General features: G+C 28.0%; 3 protein-coding genes across 3 annotated transcripts; 1 reads left to right on the top strand and 2 right to left on the bottom strand.

Moving 5' to 3' along the window:
• Positions 1–210: 210 nt before the first annotated feature.
• Positions 211–2,340, bottom strand: LOC106766544 (serine/threonine-protein kinase PBL27). Its single transcript, XM_014651265.2, has 5 exons — positions 2,145–2,340; positions 1,511–1,671; positions 1,232–1,421; positions 818–1,155; positions 211–737 (listed from the first exon to the last, which is right to left on the bottom strand). The coding sequence occupies exons 1-5, from the start codon at positions 2,221–2,223 to the stop codon at positions 381–383; spliced, it is 1,125 nt and encodes a 374-aa protein (XP_014506751.2). The 5' UTR covers positions 2,224–2,340; the 3' UTR covers positions 211–380.
• Positions 2,341–6,668: 4,328 nt separating this feature from the next.
• On the bottom strand, positions 6,669–7,363 carry LOC106767686 (monothiol glutaredoxin-S10). The gene has a single exon (XM_014652626.2). It carries the CDS (start codon positions 7,181–7,183, stop codon positions 6,875–6,877), a length of 309 nt encoding a protein of 102 aa, XP_014508112.1. The 5' UTR covers positions 7,184–7,363; the 3' UTR covers positions 6,669–6,874.
• An 8,226-nt stretch (positions 7,364–15,589) lies between these two features.
• On the top strand, positions 15,590–16,479 carry LOC106767354 (monothiol glutaredoxin-S2). Its single transcript, XM_014652227.2, has one exon. It carries the CDS (start codon positions 15,648–15,650, stop codon positions 16,143–16,145), a length of 498 nt encoding a protein of 165 aa, XP_014507713.2. The 5' UTR covers positions 15,590–15,647; the 3' UTR covers positions 16,146–16,479.
• The last annotated feature ends 2,545 nt before the right edge of the window (positions 16,480–19,024 follow it).

The raw sequence follows: 19,024 nt of genomic DNA, 5'->3' as shown, positions 1-19,024 counted from the left end.
GTCAATTTTTTTTTTATTTTGAGTGTTTTGATTATAAACTAAAATTAAAAATTTCTACTAATATTTTTAAAAATATTGGATAATGTTTGAATATTTAGATTTTAATTTATTAATCGAACAATTAAAGTAGCTTTTGAAATAAAAAGAAGTTTATCTGAAAAAAAAATATATAAAAAACATAAAAAAGTGAAATCAGGTTGGATGGACTTTGTTAAGAAAAGAATAAAAAATAAAATAAAAAAAAAACAAAATTCGTTTTGAAACACAAATTCTGATTAAATGCAAAAGTTATCTTTCGAAAAGATGACTGCATTAAAACTACTATACATGGAAATTTAGTTTTGCAAAATGTAGCAGAAGAAATGAATAGGTATGTTTAGTCACATCTCTAGCATTTGTATGTACCCAACTCTTTGCTTTGGAATATCTGCAGCATAACTGGCACTGCCTCTCTCAAAATCCCCTTTCTTCCGTTCTTTCTCCAATCCAGTTTCTTTTCTGCCAACAGATGGGTAGAAGAATGCGCATGGGAGTCGACCCGTTCTGTTATCATGCTGTGATTCCATGTACGTTAGAGCAGAAACCACTTCCCGTATCGTAGGCCTTCTATCAGCTTTTTCATGCAAACACATAGCTGCAATAACAATCACCTGATTAACCCATTCCTCTGGATATATCCCGTGAAGTAGAGGATCCACCAACCTATAGAACTTATTGTCCTTCAAAATAGGTCGTGCCTTCCAAAACACCACCAACAGAGTTAGATCAAACATCACAAAAAAATAAAAATCAAGTTTTTTCAAGGTGAAGAACTCACCCACTTAACAAGGTTGCACGTTTCAGGGGAATCAATGGCTTTCCGCCCCGAAATGAGTTCGAGAAGGACCACTCCAAAACCGTAGACATTACATTCCGGAGTTAGGTTGCCGGTCACTGCATATTTTCCTGTTGAAACATGACTGCTATTACCAAGGGTCGCAAAATAATACAACTTGGGATTATAACCCTCGTCCAGGAGGATGTTCGATGATTTGAACTCTCCAAACATCACAGGAAGGTCTCTCCAATTCTCCAAATACTCCAATCCTTTTGCCACACCGCTTGCTATCTTCATCCTTGTATGCCAGTCAAGTGGTTCCCTGCGAGGAGGAAGATCTGCACGAACACAATCATCACTAATCAACCCTTACGGAAAAGTAAACTGAATATGCATAGAATATACATATCTAACCGAATAAATGATTCTCCAAGGACCCCAATGGCATATACTCGTAAACAAGTAGCCGTCGATCACATTCGCAACAGTAACCAATCAGTGTCACAAGATTTGGGTGATACAAGAGAGACAGCTTCTCAACCTCCGCGACAAACTCTCCGTCTTTTTCTTGGGAATTTTTTTCAAGCACTTTCACAGCAACATCCTGCAATGCAATGCATGGATGGATTAGAGATTGGAACACACACATAGCATATATATTGATGATTAGTCTTCGAAGATCTTAATTATTACTTGGCCGTTTTTGAGTCGACCTTTGTACACACTCCCATCAGAGCACCCTCTACCTAGCAGAAATCTTGACCTGAAATGCTTTGTAGCTGCTGCAAGCTCTATGGATGAAAATACTTTTGCACGTTTAATGACAATTGGACTCTCTGATCTTGCTCTTCTATCTGATTAAATAATACGGTATAAGTAGGCGCCAATAGAAATTATTGAATTCAAAGCTTGTAGACAAGCTGTGCCATTATGTTGATGCTCCAAAAGATTATGCAGCCAGAAGGTGTAAAATGCATTGACAAAAAGACAAGGGTGTGCATATTGCACCACAATCAGTTAAAGTGCGATTTCAGCAAACTTAACATTTAACTTGGACGTGAGATAATATTATCGAGAGTGAGCAAAACATATAACTTGTGTCATTCTTATTTCTTGTGCCTCAAGATCGAAATTCATCAAAAGATTTCACTTCTGAAGCACATGAAGAAACACATGTCTGAGGAATAATATATAAGATGAAGGAAACCAATAGTTTCCAAGAAAAGCACGGTCAAGATTAAAGAAAAAAGAGGCCCTGAAAGCAAATTGTGCAGGAAATAGAAGGAAGAAACAGTTTATGGAAGAAAGATAGAAAATTTGTTGTGACCTGTGGTAGAATGTGTCCTGTCGTCATCAGATTCCCCCATGGTTGCTAATCCATTAAAGCAAGAGAGAATACAACCCATATCGAAATGGAAGAAACTGAAATCTCTCACCTTCTTCCTTTCAATCTCTCAAGAATATCTTTAACGCACTTTGAAGAGACTGAGAAACTGAAAACCAAGTATACAATGCAATGTAATGACAGTATATATAGATGGAAGTACGGTGGATTATGATTATATTCCCCCCAAATTTACGTCAGAGTTATTAGTATTTTTTTCTTAGACATTTAAAATTCTACAATTTCAGTCTTAGGTTTTTAATTTAAATATAATTATATTGTTTATTAATTAATTTTCATTATTGATTGTAATATTAATATCAATGAAGTAGAAATTTCATATATAATTGATTTTTTTACAAAATATCAAATTACACATTTGCATAATTATAAAGAAAAAAAGAATATATTTAATCATTACATGATATTAAATCTTACTAATGCAAGAAGTTAGATATGATGACGTGAGATGAATTGATGTTTTAAGTGTACTTTGTATAACTTGCACCTTCTTTATATGAATTTAATCTGTAAAAAAATTATATATTTTGATATCAAATGAAAAAAGACAAATATTCCATGATACAATGGTGATATACTTAATGTATATACATATGCAAATTACCAATGTTTACTTTGAAGATTTTTTTTTTCAAATTACTTATGTTTTATTATTTTCAAGGCTTAATTTTTTTTTCAAATTATAGTACTTTTATTTGCCTCTAAATTTTAACTTACAGTACTTTCACTATACGTTAAAAAAAATAAAATTGGGTGTTCTTTCCAGTTTATTTATTTTTTTTGAAAATTTATTTCAACAGAAATATTTTAAAAAAATCATTTTCGTTTTTAAAATTAAATTTAATAAGGAGCGTAAATGGGTCAACTTAACAAAACCAAATTGCACTCTATGGAGTTGGGTTAAACTATTAAGCTGGTTTGAATTTTATTTATTTGGCCCAATTAAAATTGGGTGAGTAACATATTCATGAATTAAAAACTCGATTCAATATTTTAGAATAAAAAACTATTTTAATACTTTTATTATATACTTTTTGATATTTTACATGTGAGTATTTATATATGTAATATAAATACTGTTATTTAGGCTTTATTATTATTACCTTATAATTGTTAAGTAGCCGAGTAAATACAAGGTCATTTCTCATCATACATAGTAAACTATTTTTCAACTTCAATTGTTCTTTACCTTTTAAAAGTTAGTTTAGTATAAATATAATAACATTTCTATCTCTTTTGTTCTGTCGGCAAATTACTAAAATTGTGTAAACTTGTTAAGATTTCATTTTGAAAAAGCCTTGCAAGTTTGGTCGATTTTAGTTTTTTGTAATTATTTTTAATTTTAATTAAAATTGTGTCAGTTTAATGTAATTTTAATGTATTATAATATAAACTGAAGTTGTATGACACGAGTCAGTATAATGTGATGTAAATGAAAGTTGTATACAACTTTAATTTATTATAATTTTATTTTTAATTGAAGTTTTTTTCAAAATGAAATTATATATAACTTTTAAATTACATCATTTTGATAATTTTGAAGTCAAAATTACACTATTTTGTTGCTTTGTCTTGTGGTTTATAGTGAATTTTGAAACTAAAGTTTCCAAGTATTACGGATGAAGGCATTAACATCATGTTTATACAAGACTAATTTTACTTAATAATTACAAAAAGTTATATAATAGTGTTTCAAAAATACTTAATTAAGAGTAAATTTTGTAATTAATAATTGTGTGTGTGACTGAAAATTCTAAATTATGAACTAATTTTCTTACATATTTTATTGATAGGTTTATTATTAACAATTATGGCAGTAATTAAAATTTTATAATTTGTTGATAAATTTTATTTTGTGACGCGTTTTTTTGGTTTGTAAAATTCTTTTGGTAGTGCGGCAACTTCTTATGGTAGGTTACTAAACAATTATAAGAGTGAATTCCCTTTATTATTAGTTATATATTAATAAAATATGGTTATTTTTTTGTGTATACAAATTTTTACCATTATTACATTTAAGTTACTGTTTATTTAAAGATAACCAATTTTTAAACTAAAATAAATTACTTTACCATTTTACTTCGAAAAAAAAGTATTATTATAATAATTATTAAAATAAAATTTGTTATTAAATTGATTTTTATAAAAATTTAATTACTAAAATAATTAATTTTATATTTTTATTATAAATACTTTGTCTATTGTATAGGTATTTTTTTTTTATGAGTAGCTATATAAGTTTTTAAAAAGATAGTTACCAAAAGACAGAATTTTCTTTTTTAATATATAGGTTTTTTTTTTTTCGTTGTTGAGAAAAAAAATGTTAAGCTGAAACATCCTCCACTATAAGATTGATTGAACAGTTTATAATTAGGGTGGAATAATATAAAAGGAATGAGATGTTGATCCAACATATTGATGCATTTTATGAGGATGATGAATTAAAATTGGAGGATGAAGGCACGATAATAAATATGTAAGAGTATGCATGAATGGTATAATTAACTTTTCTATTATTATTAGATAAATTGGAATTTATTCCATCACTCAATCTTATTAGCTTTTGTAACACAAAACTTCTCTTTATTCTCCTTTATCTCATAATCACCTTTAGTTTTTCTGTTTATATACTAATAATTAATATCACAATTTTCAATTATCTCACAAAAAGCTTATATTATTATATATATATATATATATGATCAGACCAGATACAGATAGTGTCTACCCGTAACTCAACCCAACAAAAAAAAAATCACTCACTACCTGATTTGCTATTCGTACAGTTATTCGCTTAAAAAATATCTACAGATATTTTAAAACCCACAAATATTTGTGGATATCTGTGGATACCCAACCCGTTTATAAACAGATATTAAAATACTCGCTGCTCACAGGTTAGATAGTAAATATCCACAAATATTAACTATCCATACAAAATATACCAAACACATTTTTTTTACCATCCCAAATCATATATATGTCACTAGTCATGTCATATGGTTTTATAAGACAATTATAAGCAATAAAATTTCATCTTAACATAATAAAAGCACTTACCAAATCAAGATGAAAAACATGACACTATTTTTAATTTGAGAGGCTTGATTGAACTATTTATTATCCCAACAGTAATATATATTACTAATTTTTTAAACATTAGTAATTACTAATTAGATATATTAAATTTATTAATTTTTATTTAAAGTTACTTTAATACGGCAAAGATAATTTTTATTATAGTTATCCATGTAAAAATATTTACATAATAGTAATTATAATGTTAACTAATAATGTTTTCTAATAATGTTTTTCTTCTTCAGTTCTTCAAATTTAACGAGTTGTCGTGGTAAAATATCTAACATTATAATTATAATTATATTCATGTTATATATATAGCTATATATTATAAGATTTATCTAGAGAAAAAAAATCATAGTAAAAAAAATTAACTATTTTTTAATTAAAAAATTATTTATAAAATAAATAAAAACTAATTACAATAGTATTATAAAATTATATGCATTAACAACCAGCAAACCTCTTGCTATTGAAGTGTTAAGAGAGGAGAATATAGTGAATAAATATTTTATTGTGTATATAGTGAATATAGTGAATCAAAGATGTAGTTAACAAATAATATTTTATTGTAAATAAATATTTATTTTGAGTTATGGATTATATATATTTGAATTTTAAATAAAAACCTATTTTATTATGAAATTCATTTTCTCATTTTTATTAGTTTATAATGTTTTTAATATTCTGAAATGCTACAAAAAGTAGAATTAGTTGTGTAGTAAATTACTATTCTGAAATGCTACAGAAATCAAAGTAAAACTTAAGTTTGAGTGTGCATATTTGTCAGCTAAAGTGATAAGCTAGATAAAATAAAATAAATAAATAAATAAATAAAAAGTAATAGGTGACGAATTGTATGGATTTAACTGATGATGATCAGGGAGTCCAGTAGAATGACGTATTGCCATCCACATTCGCACAAACTTTTTTAAATATTATTTGTACTCTAAATTATTTTTAATTTATTTTTTGACTGTTCAAATCTCATTTTTTTCTCCATCCAAAGGCTTAATAATAGCACTTTATATATAACCTTTCTCTATGTTTATTTTTCTAAATAATCTTTTCTCTTTTCTCAACTCTTTCGTTTATTTTATATTTATAAAGTTCACCCAAATCTGAAAAAATGTTTTCTTTTAAAATAATTTCATTACACATTTTTTTTTATCGTGTGTGATTATTTTAATTGATATATATATAAAAAGAAAAGTATACTGAGTTTAGAGTGTATTACAAATGGTGGTATAATGTAGTTAATGATTTTTGAAAATGAATTAAAGTTGGTATATTGCTTTTAAAATAGTCAAAATTAGATGGTATGTTCTGAAACGAGCAGTGTGCATGAGAAAAAGAAAGTGATTTAAGCACAATCTTTAGTACTTCATACCTTTATCTTTTCCTCAAAGATAACAAAAGAAGGACATACATGCAAATATCTTTGCCACCAGAAAAAGCTATATTATAATACATGCATCTAAATCAGGTTCTGAAAAAGCATGCTTTTGCTGTAGCTGTTTGCTTTGCATGCATAGCATATATATATATATATATATGATATACAGTTAGTTTTTCTAGAGCCACAATGCTCCAGCATCTCTGAGCATTTTCTTTAGTGAGCCATTGAGATGAAGGGTCATGACAGTGTTAGCAGCACCCACAAACTTGCCTCCAATGAAGACTGCAGGCACAGAAGGGTTACATCCTAGTTTCATCAGACACCACTCTATTTCCTTCCCTCTTGAAACCTCGTCCACCTCGTATATTGCCGGAGCCACCCCAAGGTCGTAGAAAAGTCGCTTTATTGCATGGCACATCCCGCAGGAACTCTTGCTGAAGATCACCACTGCCTTCTGAGACGCCAACTTTGCCACACGATCCATCTATAACTCTTTAGTACTATAGTTTCTGATTTCATTAGGGTTGAAGGGGTTCAGTATTTATATTATAAGGTGGACATGAAAATGAAAATGGATTGTTGTTGTTGTGCTGTGTTTGGCATGATTTGATAGGGACTTTTGTGGTGTGTTAGTTGCTAAGCAGCATATAGGGCTAGTTGTATGAGAATGGAGAGAGAATCAATTAGGGCATAAAGATAAGCCAAACGCTGCCGAAAGACGACAGAGACGAAAATGTCCTTTGAGAATGTCAACTATGGATGGGAACACACAACGTGGCGGATACGAATAGTCGCATCCCATACTATACTCATTAAATCATCTAATCCATTGCAAAATTATTATTCTTTCTAAAATTATTACAACAATTTTCATCTAAAAATTTTACTACATCAATTTAAAGATGTAAATTAATCCAATAATATATATCAATCGTCATTCATACAATTCTAATATTTTCAATTGTGTTTTAAAGGAAGGAAAGACGTGGAGTTCAAAATACAGGTAACATATATTCTTAATATTTTTAAATAAAAGTAATTATAAGATTACACTTAAACGATTCTTAATACTTGTTTTCATATTTTTAGATATAGTAACATAATATTTTAAAATAAATAGTAAAATTTATTTCACTGTTTGCCTTACAATTACTGGAAAACAAAGATAAAATAAAAATAGGTGAAGATATAAAAAAAAGGTTATGAGTGAAAATAAACAACAAAAAGTAAAATTGTAAGCCTAAGCATTACTGACTTTATAGTTCGTCCTAATAATCATCAAGACAACATCCGGAACCTTCCCTTGTAAGGACATATCTACTCACAAAGCTCATAAAGTCCTTATAATACGACTTACTTAAAAAATATTAGAAAGTTAAATTTAATGTTATTCAATTTATAAAATTGACTTGAATGATTATTTTTTCACCTATATATAAAAAATTCCACTCCTACTTTTCTACATCATCATAAACTGTGGTTTATACCTCTCATGGTTACATTTTAATTCCCAACACAAAAATAAATGTAAATTAATGTTCATGAATATTGAAATGATCTACATGATAATGTTTCTAATGTTGTGTATTTTAATGAATTGTCACTCTGGTTATGATCTCACAAATTAATTAGTTGATGCTTATCTAATAAAAGTTAATTTTGAGAAAATCATTGAACTAAATCTCCTACTCAAATTTGCCACTCCTAAAATTATTCAAAACAAACATTTTATTTACTTAAATTGAATCTCTGAATAAAAGGTAATATCTTTTTAAACTTGTAGTGTATTATGCTTGCTTGGAGTGTTTTAAACATATTGATAGTTATACTTTCGAGATATTTTGTAGGTTTCTATGACCTTTTTATATATTTTTAATAGTTTTTAAGTTTTTATACATCCACTAATTTTTAAATAATAATCAAATTTAACAACAAAATAATTAATTGCTATAATAAGTAATTTAGACACTAATTTACATATAAAAAGGATTGTAGATTAAATTTAACAACAAAATAATTAATTGCTATAATAAGTAATTGTAGATTATAATATAATTTTGCATGTGATAAAACATTGCAATTGCATACGGTTGTTGATTAAGATAGATGCTCTGCCGCGCGCAATCAAAGACAAATCGTAATGCTCGTGGGAATCATAGTCAGACAATCTTGTTAAAATCTCCGAATATTTATTTTATCTTATAACATAAATTGCAAAAGTTCATCATCCATATGAGTATGTAGATAATATATATATACATACTTTTGGATATATTTTATTCGGCATGCGAAAAAAAAGAGAAAAACAAGAGAATTTTGCTTTTGAATTGTGCTTTTTGGATACTTGGCGAGAGGCTAAGCTATTGAATTCTGTGTGTCTCGTATCTTAAAAAGCAATAACGAAGGGAAAAGGGTATATATATTATATCATTTAAGCATGGCTCTTTGATTTGATCCTCTGTACAGAATGTATATTAATAAAATAGCAATATGTAATCACAATTTTTCGTCACTGCAGAAGATCATGAATATTATGTAAAAGATATTTAATTTGCAGTGATGTTTCCCTTTCTGGAATTGGATGCGAATCTAAAACAGCACAAAAAGAGGTCCCAATTGGATAAACGGAGCAGATGCCTCAAAGATCGAGATAAGGCAGATTAGGAAATTAATTTAATCATTCAAAATACCTTTATTAAGTAATTAACTAATCTAATGCCTCCAAATTAACAACAATTACATATACACTATTCCACATTCACCCAACAGGAGTCGTACGTTATATAATATATATATATATATATATATATATATATATGAAATCATGTAAAACAAAACACGAAAAATATCTGATCGATGATTCTCCACTTTTCTCCATTGCCAATCCACCAGACCACCTAAAAGACTTGAAACCACTATATAAGAATGCCATATTTGGCTGAATCTCACATAAAAAAAACCTCATCTTTGCTTCTTCTGTTTAAGTGGTAGCTCATTCACAAAAGATGCTTTTAGAGAGTCCAGCGGTGATATCCAGCAAGAGCTCTTGTTCTTTAACCTTGTTCTTTGCCTGCTCTGTTCATTGCTCCTAACTAATGAAGTGATCAGTCTTCCCCAACGTGGCATCTTCCACATGGAAGTTCTTCCACAACCATCAATATATTAGATAAGAAAATTTACAATGGGATATCAGTACTATACATTCCAATCTATCTTTCATTTTATTCGATGTGAGACTTTGTTTGTACTCAACAATATGGAACAACACATTACTCTTTCATGCCTACTCAAACAACCTCAAGAAAGATGTGTTCAATTTCCTAATGAGAATGAGTAAAAAACTCTTACTTCTCATCAAACTCTTGTATACGAATTGGAAATTTGATTAAATTTTTCTCCAACCTCCATCTCCATTTTTTTTTGCAAGGCATTCTAATTATAATTAAGAGCCAAAAAATTTCGATGGTGGTAGACAAAAATGATCTGAGAGTCCTTAAGCCCTACCATTACTAGCTATGCACACGTCCTAAGTGCTTTGGTCTTTCTATGACCTTGTCAAAATATTGTCTCAATTGCAAGGAACAAGTCATGCATTAATATATGATCAATAATTAAGCCTAAGTCTACCTATGAGTCCTACGATCATCATCAGGAAAATAACATTAGTAGAATGTATATTTATACTTGTGACTTTTTTGGCTACGGGGGGATATGTGCAAATTGTGAAGTCATTTGTGCATTTGATTTAGTGTGAGTAGCCTTTCATATCTTCATTTAGTGACAATTGTATATCAGACCTTACTTACCACCTAAGTGTTGGAAATATCAAAATTTTGATGTAAAAAGAACATGTGAAACATTAATCCATTCACTATAAATATAAATTAATTATGATAATATGGTGTTCACATACTCGAATATCCTGCCACGTAAGGTTTTTATATGTCTCTTCAACCTCATCTAATTGATGAATGATAATAGAAAAACACGTACGTTGTCGATCGAACTATGAATCCCAAACATATTGTTTTTCTTCTTCCCAGTATTAATCAAACAAAGAGCTCAAACGTTGGATCACCAATTTAGTCCAAAAACAAGGTCGTCGTAGTCGTAATCAAAGAAGAAATTAAAACCTCTGAATTCACAAAGAAAACCAAGGAAGAAAAAAATTACATGAAGAAAACAACTTCAAAATTTACATCAAACACCTTAATATACGATATAAATGTCAAAATTTACATCAGATTTTATACATTCTCACATAAATTTTGACATTTACGTTGAACATAAATATTCTCACAGTTACAAAGATATTATCGCACATGAAAAGCACTTTTTGGAAAAATATTAATTAAATAAGTAAAGTATCAGTCTTCTTTTTCACTATTTAATGTAAACATTTAGTATGTATGTTATTTTCTTTAATTAATATTAATATTATAAATATAAGAAGTATAATACTTTTTTTTAGAAACATAATACATTGTATTAGTAAAAATAAGTTAGATTTGGTCTTGAGAGTTAATTCAATAGTCGAGGTTTTATTTTGCAGAAATATTTAAATCAGAAGCTGGAAATTTTTTGTGGTTAAAAGGGAATAGAATGAAATTATAGGACACACGTTTCTGTGAAGAAAAACATGAAGGTTGTACTGGAAAAAGAGAAGAAAAAGGTAATAAGATGTATGAAATTGAAATCCTATAATAATATATCATATCAATTTTAAAGATTACCAACTATGTTCTTGAAGCATTTCAATTGGTCTCAGAGTTTGCAATCAAAACCCTATCTTATCAGTTAGCATAGCACAGCATGTCCACGCTCACAAAATCAGAATATATTACTACTGCATGATGATATTTTGTGTGGAGTCCGTGTTCTTAACACCAATTTAATTTCATTATTCTGCAATACTTAAAGTCAATTATTCATCCCTAAACTGCAACCTTTTCTTCCCAAGTGGCTCACTAAATCAATTTCTTGATGCGCATATAAAAATAAAATTGACTGCTCCAAAGGATATATATAGCTATACTATGCTTTTTCTCTTTTTCTCAACCTAAGGTTTAAAGCTTGAATAACATTTGTAATGGTAAATATGTTAGTTTTTTTTTATCTAAGCAAAACAAAATATATAAATCCAATTATAAATTTAAATCTCACATTAAATTAAAATGAAATAGAAATGGTAAGATAATTTTGCATGTGTTAAAACATTGCAATTGCATGGTTGTGGGTTAAGATAGATGGATGCTCTGCCGCAATCAAAGACAAATCAAAATGCTCGTGGGAATCATAGTCAGACAATCTTGTTAAAATCTCCGAATATTTTTTTCTTATAACTATGGAATAAATAAGTGTTATAAATTGCAAAAGTTCATCACCCATATGAGTATTTCTGTGTGTAAATATATATACTCTTGGATTATTTTATTCGGCATGCGAAAAAAAGAGAGAGAAACAAGAGAATTTTCCTTTTGGGAGGGATTTTCGATGCTTCGCGAGAGGCTAAGCTATTCAATTCTCTTTGTCTCGTATCTTATAAAGCAATAGCCAAGCCAAAAAGGTATATATATTATATCACTTAAACATGGCTCTTTCATTTTTTATTTATTTTTTGTAACATGCCTCTTTATTTGATCCTTCTCTTTTTCCTCTCTTCAGAATGTATATCTTATATATAAACGATTATATTAATAAAATAGCAATATGTACAGTTGTGTACTTCAACTCTCAAAATCACAATTTTGTGTCTCTACTTTTTCTCTATCAATCTTTTTCAACTATAAAGTCAACATTCTTTCTTCTTTTTTTCTGTTCGATATCTTTCGTCGTATATGTCCATCTCTATTTAATTATATATATACGTATATTAACATATTTATATAATATTTCTCAAGTTATATAATGTTCTTTAAAGATAAAATGAATAGATACTAACTTTTTGACTATTTTTTTTTTTTTGAAATAAAAGTTAACATTGATGAGAAATTTAACTCTTATTTTTTAATGTTATAAGATATATAAGTACATGAGCATATTCAGATGACGTACGGTGAAGTGAACGGGCAAGAAGAAATGGCCTTTGGGTTCTTAGTAGAGGCAATATGGAGAGACTAAAGTACCTTAAATCGTAGGGAGGAACCCTAAAGCGTGCCCCTAACATATAAATATTAATTTGTTTTTTTAGTGTTGGTATGAAAAGAAAACGTGGCGCCATGTTAGATTAGAGAAGCAGAGAAGGGTATATGTAAAAGAGAAAGAGTCTAACACCTTGCACCACACCAAGATTCCTTTAGTCACAAGCAAGCATGTTGCATGCATGCATTATCTAGAAATTTCCCAGAATATTTTTCGTCCTTATTATGTACCACCTACAACTTCATAAATAGTTCTCTATCGAATTGCTGCAAAAAGAATTTCTTTTATTTATTGCTACTTTCTTTCCCATACTGTAAGGTCCTTGTAAATCTACGTCACTCCCACCAATAATTCTGATTCACAATAATCTCATATCTTTGTGGTTCTAACATTACCATGCATGTATGCTACTCCTAACCATTATATAATTATTTTTTTTTTTTAATATAACCTGAAATGCTAAAAGATGTATATATAAAGTAAGAGAAATTATACATGAAAAAAAAAAGTATATGACTATTAGTTTTCTTCTTCTTGATTGCTGATATCATTCTACAAGTTAATTCAGCAAATGATTGATGAAACATATATTCTCCAAAACAAGTTATAGAAGGATATATGTTTGTACATTAATCATCTCTCATTCTATGGAAATATTGTACGAATGTGTTTGGTCAAAATTAATATTTCCTTTCTATTGGAATAATTATACTATGATAAATGATAACATTTTAACATTATCTACATATCATTTTGTGATTGATCTTTAGTAATTTTTATGATTATTATTATTAATTTTAGAATAATTTTTGACCAACACGTAAATAATGTTAAAATATTGTTAAAGTATCGTTATTTATATTTTATTTATCTATCGTTTGTAAAGTTTAAGACCGTGTTTGTTAATTTACCATATATATGGTTGAAAAGTTCAAAAGGTTTTGAAATGATTCTTATATAGACTTTAAATGAATTGGATTTTGTACCTAACTACGTTAATATAATAATGTAAGTATATCATATTTTGTATCTAAATTACGTCAACGTGTATGTGAAGTTGTAAATGATATTAATTTTTTTTCTGGGAAGAAAAAAAAAACTTCCCATAATGTTTCAAATATAAAAAAAAAAAAATTGGGATAAAAGTTTTAAAAGATTAAAAACGTAGAAAAAGAAAGTTGACACGTCATTGCAAGGAATAAAGATACGTTATTCTGAAATATTTCTGAATTAACGAGAATGTCAAAAAAATGATAAAGATAGTGTTGAAAAGAAATTATTAAATTTATTGAAAATTAACACTTTATTGGTTATTGTATTCAAACCTCGAAACGCATTTGCAAATACGCGAAGTATTTTTTATAATTGATTTTAAATTATTTTTAAAATAATTATATTTCTATGTTTTATTTTGAAAATTTGCAATTAATTACCACCCGGTTTTTAAGCATGATTTGATAAACAATTTATAATAACGCATATTTAAACAAATATAACTAAAGTTATGTTCAAAGAGTTTACTCATCAAATATCATAATGTATTAGCTTTCATAACATGGAACTGAAGGGGCTAGAAAGACCAAGGAATGTCATATATCTTCAATTTGGAAATTTTATGCTAAAATCATTAATTGTTTAAAAACTATATATATGTCTGTCAGTTTATTATGATAGTTAATTGCTTCAAATGGTAAAGTATTTTTTTAAAAAATATGAAAATGTTTTATATAAGTTAATTTTAAAATTAATTGCTCCAGTTAAAAAATTTAAATCATTGCAAGTCCCTTCTTATCGAAGAAATAATTTCAATGATTGAAAATTATAGCTGAAAAAACCAAATAAATCACTAAGAAAATCCCTTTTTACTGAAGCAAATGTAATTCTGAAGCTATCTAATTAATATAAATAAATGACCCAGAACCTCAATCCTTGAATGATCTCTGTCTCCATAGCCTTCTAGTTGAATTATAAATATTCGATTCGATTAGGAAAATATATTATTATTTTATATTTAGTTCTCCGATAAAATTGAATATTATTTATAGTTTTACATGCCCCATAAATTTTGCATATATATGAGAGGCTTGATAATCACAGTATAAATTGCTTTACGGCGAAACAGTTTTAATAATGGTTCATGGCAATAAAAAAACATGTGTAAAAATAATCATATAAAAATTATTTTGAAAACAAATAAAATGACACAAAAAAAAAACATGAATAATATTATGTGAGAAATATTTATTTTCCAATAACTCCAATACAGCTTGAATGATCTTTCCCTTTCTAGAATTGGATGCGAATCTAAATTAGCACAAAAAGAGGTCCCAATTGGATAAATTCAACTTTTCTTCCAACGCAGCAGATGCCTCAAAGATAGATAAGGCAGAAACTTGAGCATTAGCATCACAAACTTAAATAATAAGTACTTAAAAGAAAAAATAGATTGGAAAATGAATTAATTAAGAATTCCTATTCCATGCATAGAACATATATATATATATATATATACTATATATTCTTAATTCCAGAAACAGGAGTCGTACGTATATATGCAATCGTGAAAAAACAAAACACGAAAACTGTAGATTATGTGCCAAGAATCAAATAAGTCATAGAAATAGAATTGTGAAAGAAGTGATGATATAAGCATAATTTTGTTTTGAAGGCATGCCAAGGACTCGTCCTTGTTTTTCCGTATGCATGCATGGATAGAGAGATTCGTCTGTAGTAAAAGGAAGAGTTTGATCAATCACTTTCAACAAATGATCAAAGAAAATTTCGAAACCGACCCAAATATCTGATCGATGATTCTCCACTTTTTCTCCATTGTCACCCTATCTTTTTCTTTGCTTAGCGACCACCTAAAACCCTTCAAACCACTATATAAGAATGCCACATTTCGCTCAATCTCACATCAAAAACCTCATCAATACCACATCTATCTTTTGCTTTCTTTTCCCTTCAGATTTCAACCCATTTGGCATTGTCTTGTAATGGATAGGGTGAACAAGATGGTTTCAGAAAGACCAGTGGTGATCTTCAGCAAGAGTTCTTGCTGCATGAGCCACACCATCAAGACCCTCTTCTGTGACTTTGGGGTGAATCCATTGGTTCATGAGCTTGATGAGATACCAAGAGGCAGAGAAATTGAACAAGCTCTTTCAAGATTAGGTTGCAGTCCCTCTGTGCCTGCTGTGTTCATTGGTGGTGAGCTTGTTGGTGGAGCCAATGAAGTCATGAGTCTTCACCTTGATCGCTCCTTGATTCCAATGCTCAAAAAAGCAGGAGCTCTTTGGGTTTGATCAACAATATATTATGCATTTGATCTTCACCCTACTCATCACTCATCTCATCATGCACACTCTAATAAACATCTTTTCTCTATTATATATAAATATATCTATCTAATCATGCCATTACATAGGTAGGGGCAGGATATATATGCATATATCCATGCATGCATATGCTATTATTAATTAGTATAGAGTTATCGCACCAGCTATGTAATAATAAGGCTAACTTAACTCGTGCAGCTCTGGTTTAGCCTTTTTTTGATGGCTTAGATGTAATCTTATCTTTTTGATATATATTTATATATATTGTTCTAATAAAAGATAATTAATTGCTCTTAGAATGTATTTTGTATTAAGGTAGCTATTTTTCTAGTGTTGAAGAAGGAATAAATATGACAGTATTTGTTAAAAGAACAATAATTGCACAAAAGATTAAACGATCGAGAACAGAATCTTATACCAGTAAAAGGTGGAGTATTTATGACGTGTGATTCGGCTACAAGCTGCGTCTTCTTCCAGCACTTAATTACTTGAAAGAGTATGTGATGTTCAAGTTATTATTAAAAGATGAAATAACTTTTTTATAGATATTTTATAAGCCATTGTTTTCTAAATTCTGAAGTTTGAAAAACTATAAACTTTCTATTGCTGCAAAACATCTCGAAAATTATTTAGCTTGGAAGTAACTTTGGAAGTGTACCAATAAGTGATTATCTTAACAATAATTTTAAATTTATTTTTGTGTGTTTAAGCTATATATTGTGTAAAGTCTTTTAAATATATAGGGATGCAATGCAAAATATTGAGGTTTGGGTATTACTTCTTAATACATTATATATGGATTGGAGCATCCCAAATGTTTTACTTAATTAAAAAATTTTACTGAAAAAAATCTTAACAACAAAATCTTCTGATATTTTTAATTGTTTTCTTCAAATTCATTATATTTTTAAAATTCAGTTCCTTTTTCTTAGTCATTTTGATTCTCAGCTAGTAATTCAATTTGAAAACAAACAAAATTGTAATGTGTAATTGAAATTGTACAGAAATATAATCTACAAATATTTTTATCCAAAAGAACTATTCCCGTTGAAAATGGAAGAGGATTGTTGACATTTGGGACTAACCACAAACAAATTATTTTGATATGTATTGCCAAACTATAATTAGAGACATTAGTTATTAGAAAAGAAAAATTGGTAACATATGAAACAAAATTTGCAATGTGATCGGTTTTCTAGAAGGAATTAGCTGACAAGACACAACAACGAAGTCAAACTCATAAAAAAAGTATATATTATTTTTAATTTAAAACTTAAAATTAATGAATTTGTAAATTTTCTTTCATCTACTCAATTTCCTCATTTTATTTATATAAAATTTAAATTCATTTAAAATTCTAATATAATAAAAAACAAAATAGATTTTTTAAAAGAAAATATGTAAGCAAATGGTATTTTGCTATTTAATATAAGATTTAGATTCATTTGAATTTTTAATATAATGAAAAAAATTAAAAGAAAATATGCAAACAATTGGTAATTATAGTGAAATAAGAAAAATAAAACTGGAGAGTAGATATGATATTTCTGAAACTAAAAGAGTGAGTTCCAATTTTTATAATAATGGATATGGAAAAGGAAAAACAAGAGAGAAGACAATGTGTAGAAATTATTTAAAAGTTAATTAGCATGTAATAGCATTATCCTAGCTGAAAAGGGTTACAATACAACAAGTGAATTTGTTCAGGATCTAACATCATTAAATAGTTAGATCCTGAACAAAGAGACAAAAACACAAAAGTGGAGAAGAATGCAGCAGTTTGAGAGAGGACATGATGGAGACTGTTGGAACACTGTCTGTTTCCTCCATTTGTGTTCAGAAAAATAACATGAAAGAAATTGTAATACCCTCAATGAACATCAAGTATATAGCAAAAGGATAGAGATATTATTAACTAGGTCATGTGAGTGATACTTTTAGTATTGCTCTTTTATTTACCAAACTAGTTTTAAACATGTCTTTACTTACGTTTTTGGTTGGTGTGTTTATTAAAAATGAATTAGATATAAAAAAATGATATAAATACTTTTAAATTTATGATCAAAATTTGAATAGAATCAATCTTAAAAATAATTTATAAGCATAAAAAGTCAATATATTTATAAAAATATAAATAGTAGACTTTATAAAAGTATAAAGGATAAAATATATGGATAAATAGAATAAACTTTATGAAAGTATAAAGGATACGTAGAAATATTTTAATTAATTCGCTAAAAATATAAATTTATAAATAAAGTGATGTAATATAAATTGTTAAACTTGTTTAATAATGTATTAACAAACTCGTTCAATATATATTGTTAGACTCATCTAATTTGTATATGTACACATTATATATAATGTGTATTATTAGACTCATATAATTAGTTTATAGACAAACTTGTTTAATGTATATTGCAAAACTTGCTTAATCATAAAATGGATAGAGTGGTCTAATGTGTATTAATAAATTTATCTAATATATATATGAATAGACTCGTGTAATGTGTATTGTTATATTAATGTAATTAGTGTATGGATAAACTTGTCTAATGTGTGTCACAAGACTCGTGTGATCAGTGTGTGGACATACTTATCTAATATGTATTCTTATTCTCATTTAATCAATGTATGAAATGACTTATCTAATATTTTTTATTATACCCATCTAATGAGTATATGGACAAACTCGTTTAATGTGTATTGTTAGATCTGTGTAATATTTTTTTCTATACTCATCTAATCAATATATAAATGGTCTCGTCTAATTTGTATTGAAAGATTTATTTAAGAAGTAAATGAATAGACTTGTCTAATGTTTATTAATAAACTAGTCTAATTTA

This window comes from Vigna radiata, chromosome 7 (assembly GCF_000741045.1).
Source record: "Vigna radiata var. radiata cultivar VC1973A chromosome 7, Vradiata_ver6, whole genome shotgun sequence".
Lineage (NCBI taxonomy): Eukaryota > Viridiplantae > Streptophyta > Magnoliopsida > Fabales > Fabaceae > Vigna > Vigna radiata.
Note: the sequence above shows the minus strand (reverse complement) of the source record. Positions and strands in the feature narration are given on the sequence as shown.

What these genes read in the sequence shown, in the direction of transcription:
- LOC106767686 (XM_014652626.2), bottom strand. Translation starts at nt 7,183, where the DNA reads ATGGATCGTGTGGCAAAGTTGGCGTCTCAGAAGGCAGTGGTGATCTTC.
- LOC106767354 (XM_014652227.2), top strand. Translation starts at nt 15,648, where the DNA reads ATGATTCTCCACTTTTTCTCCATTGTCACCCTATCTTTTTCTTTGCTT.
- LOC106766544 (XM_014651265.2), bottom strand. Translation starts at nt 2,223, where the DNA reads ATGGGTTGTATTCTCTCTTGCTTTAATGGATTAGCAACCATGGGGGAA. An exon ending in CAGGACACATTCTACCACAG is followed by an intron (nt 1,672 to 2,144) that starts GTCACAACAAAT and finishes TTATTTAATCAG; the next exon opens with ATAGAAGAGCAAGATCAGAG. An exon ending in CTTGGAGAATCATTTATTCG is followed by an intron (nt 1,156 to 1,231) that starts GTTAGATATGTA and finishes GTGTTCGTGCAG; the next exon opens with ATCTTCCTCCTCGCAGGGAA.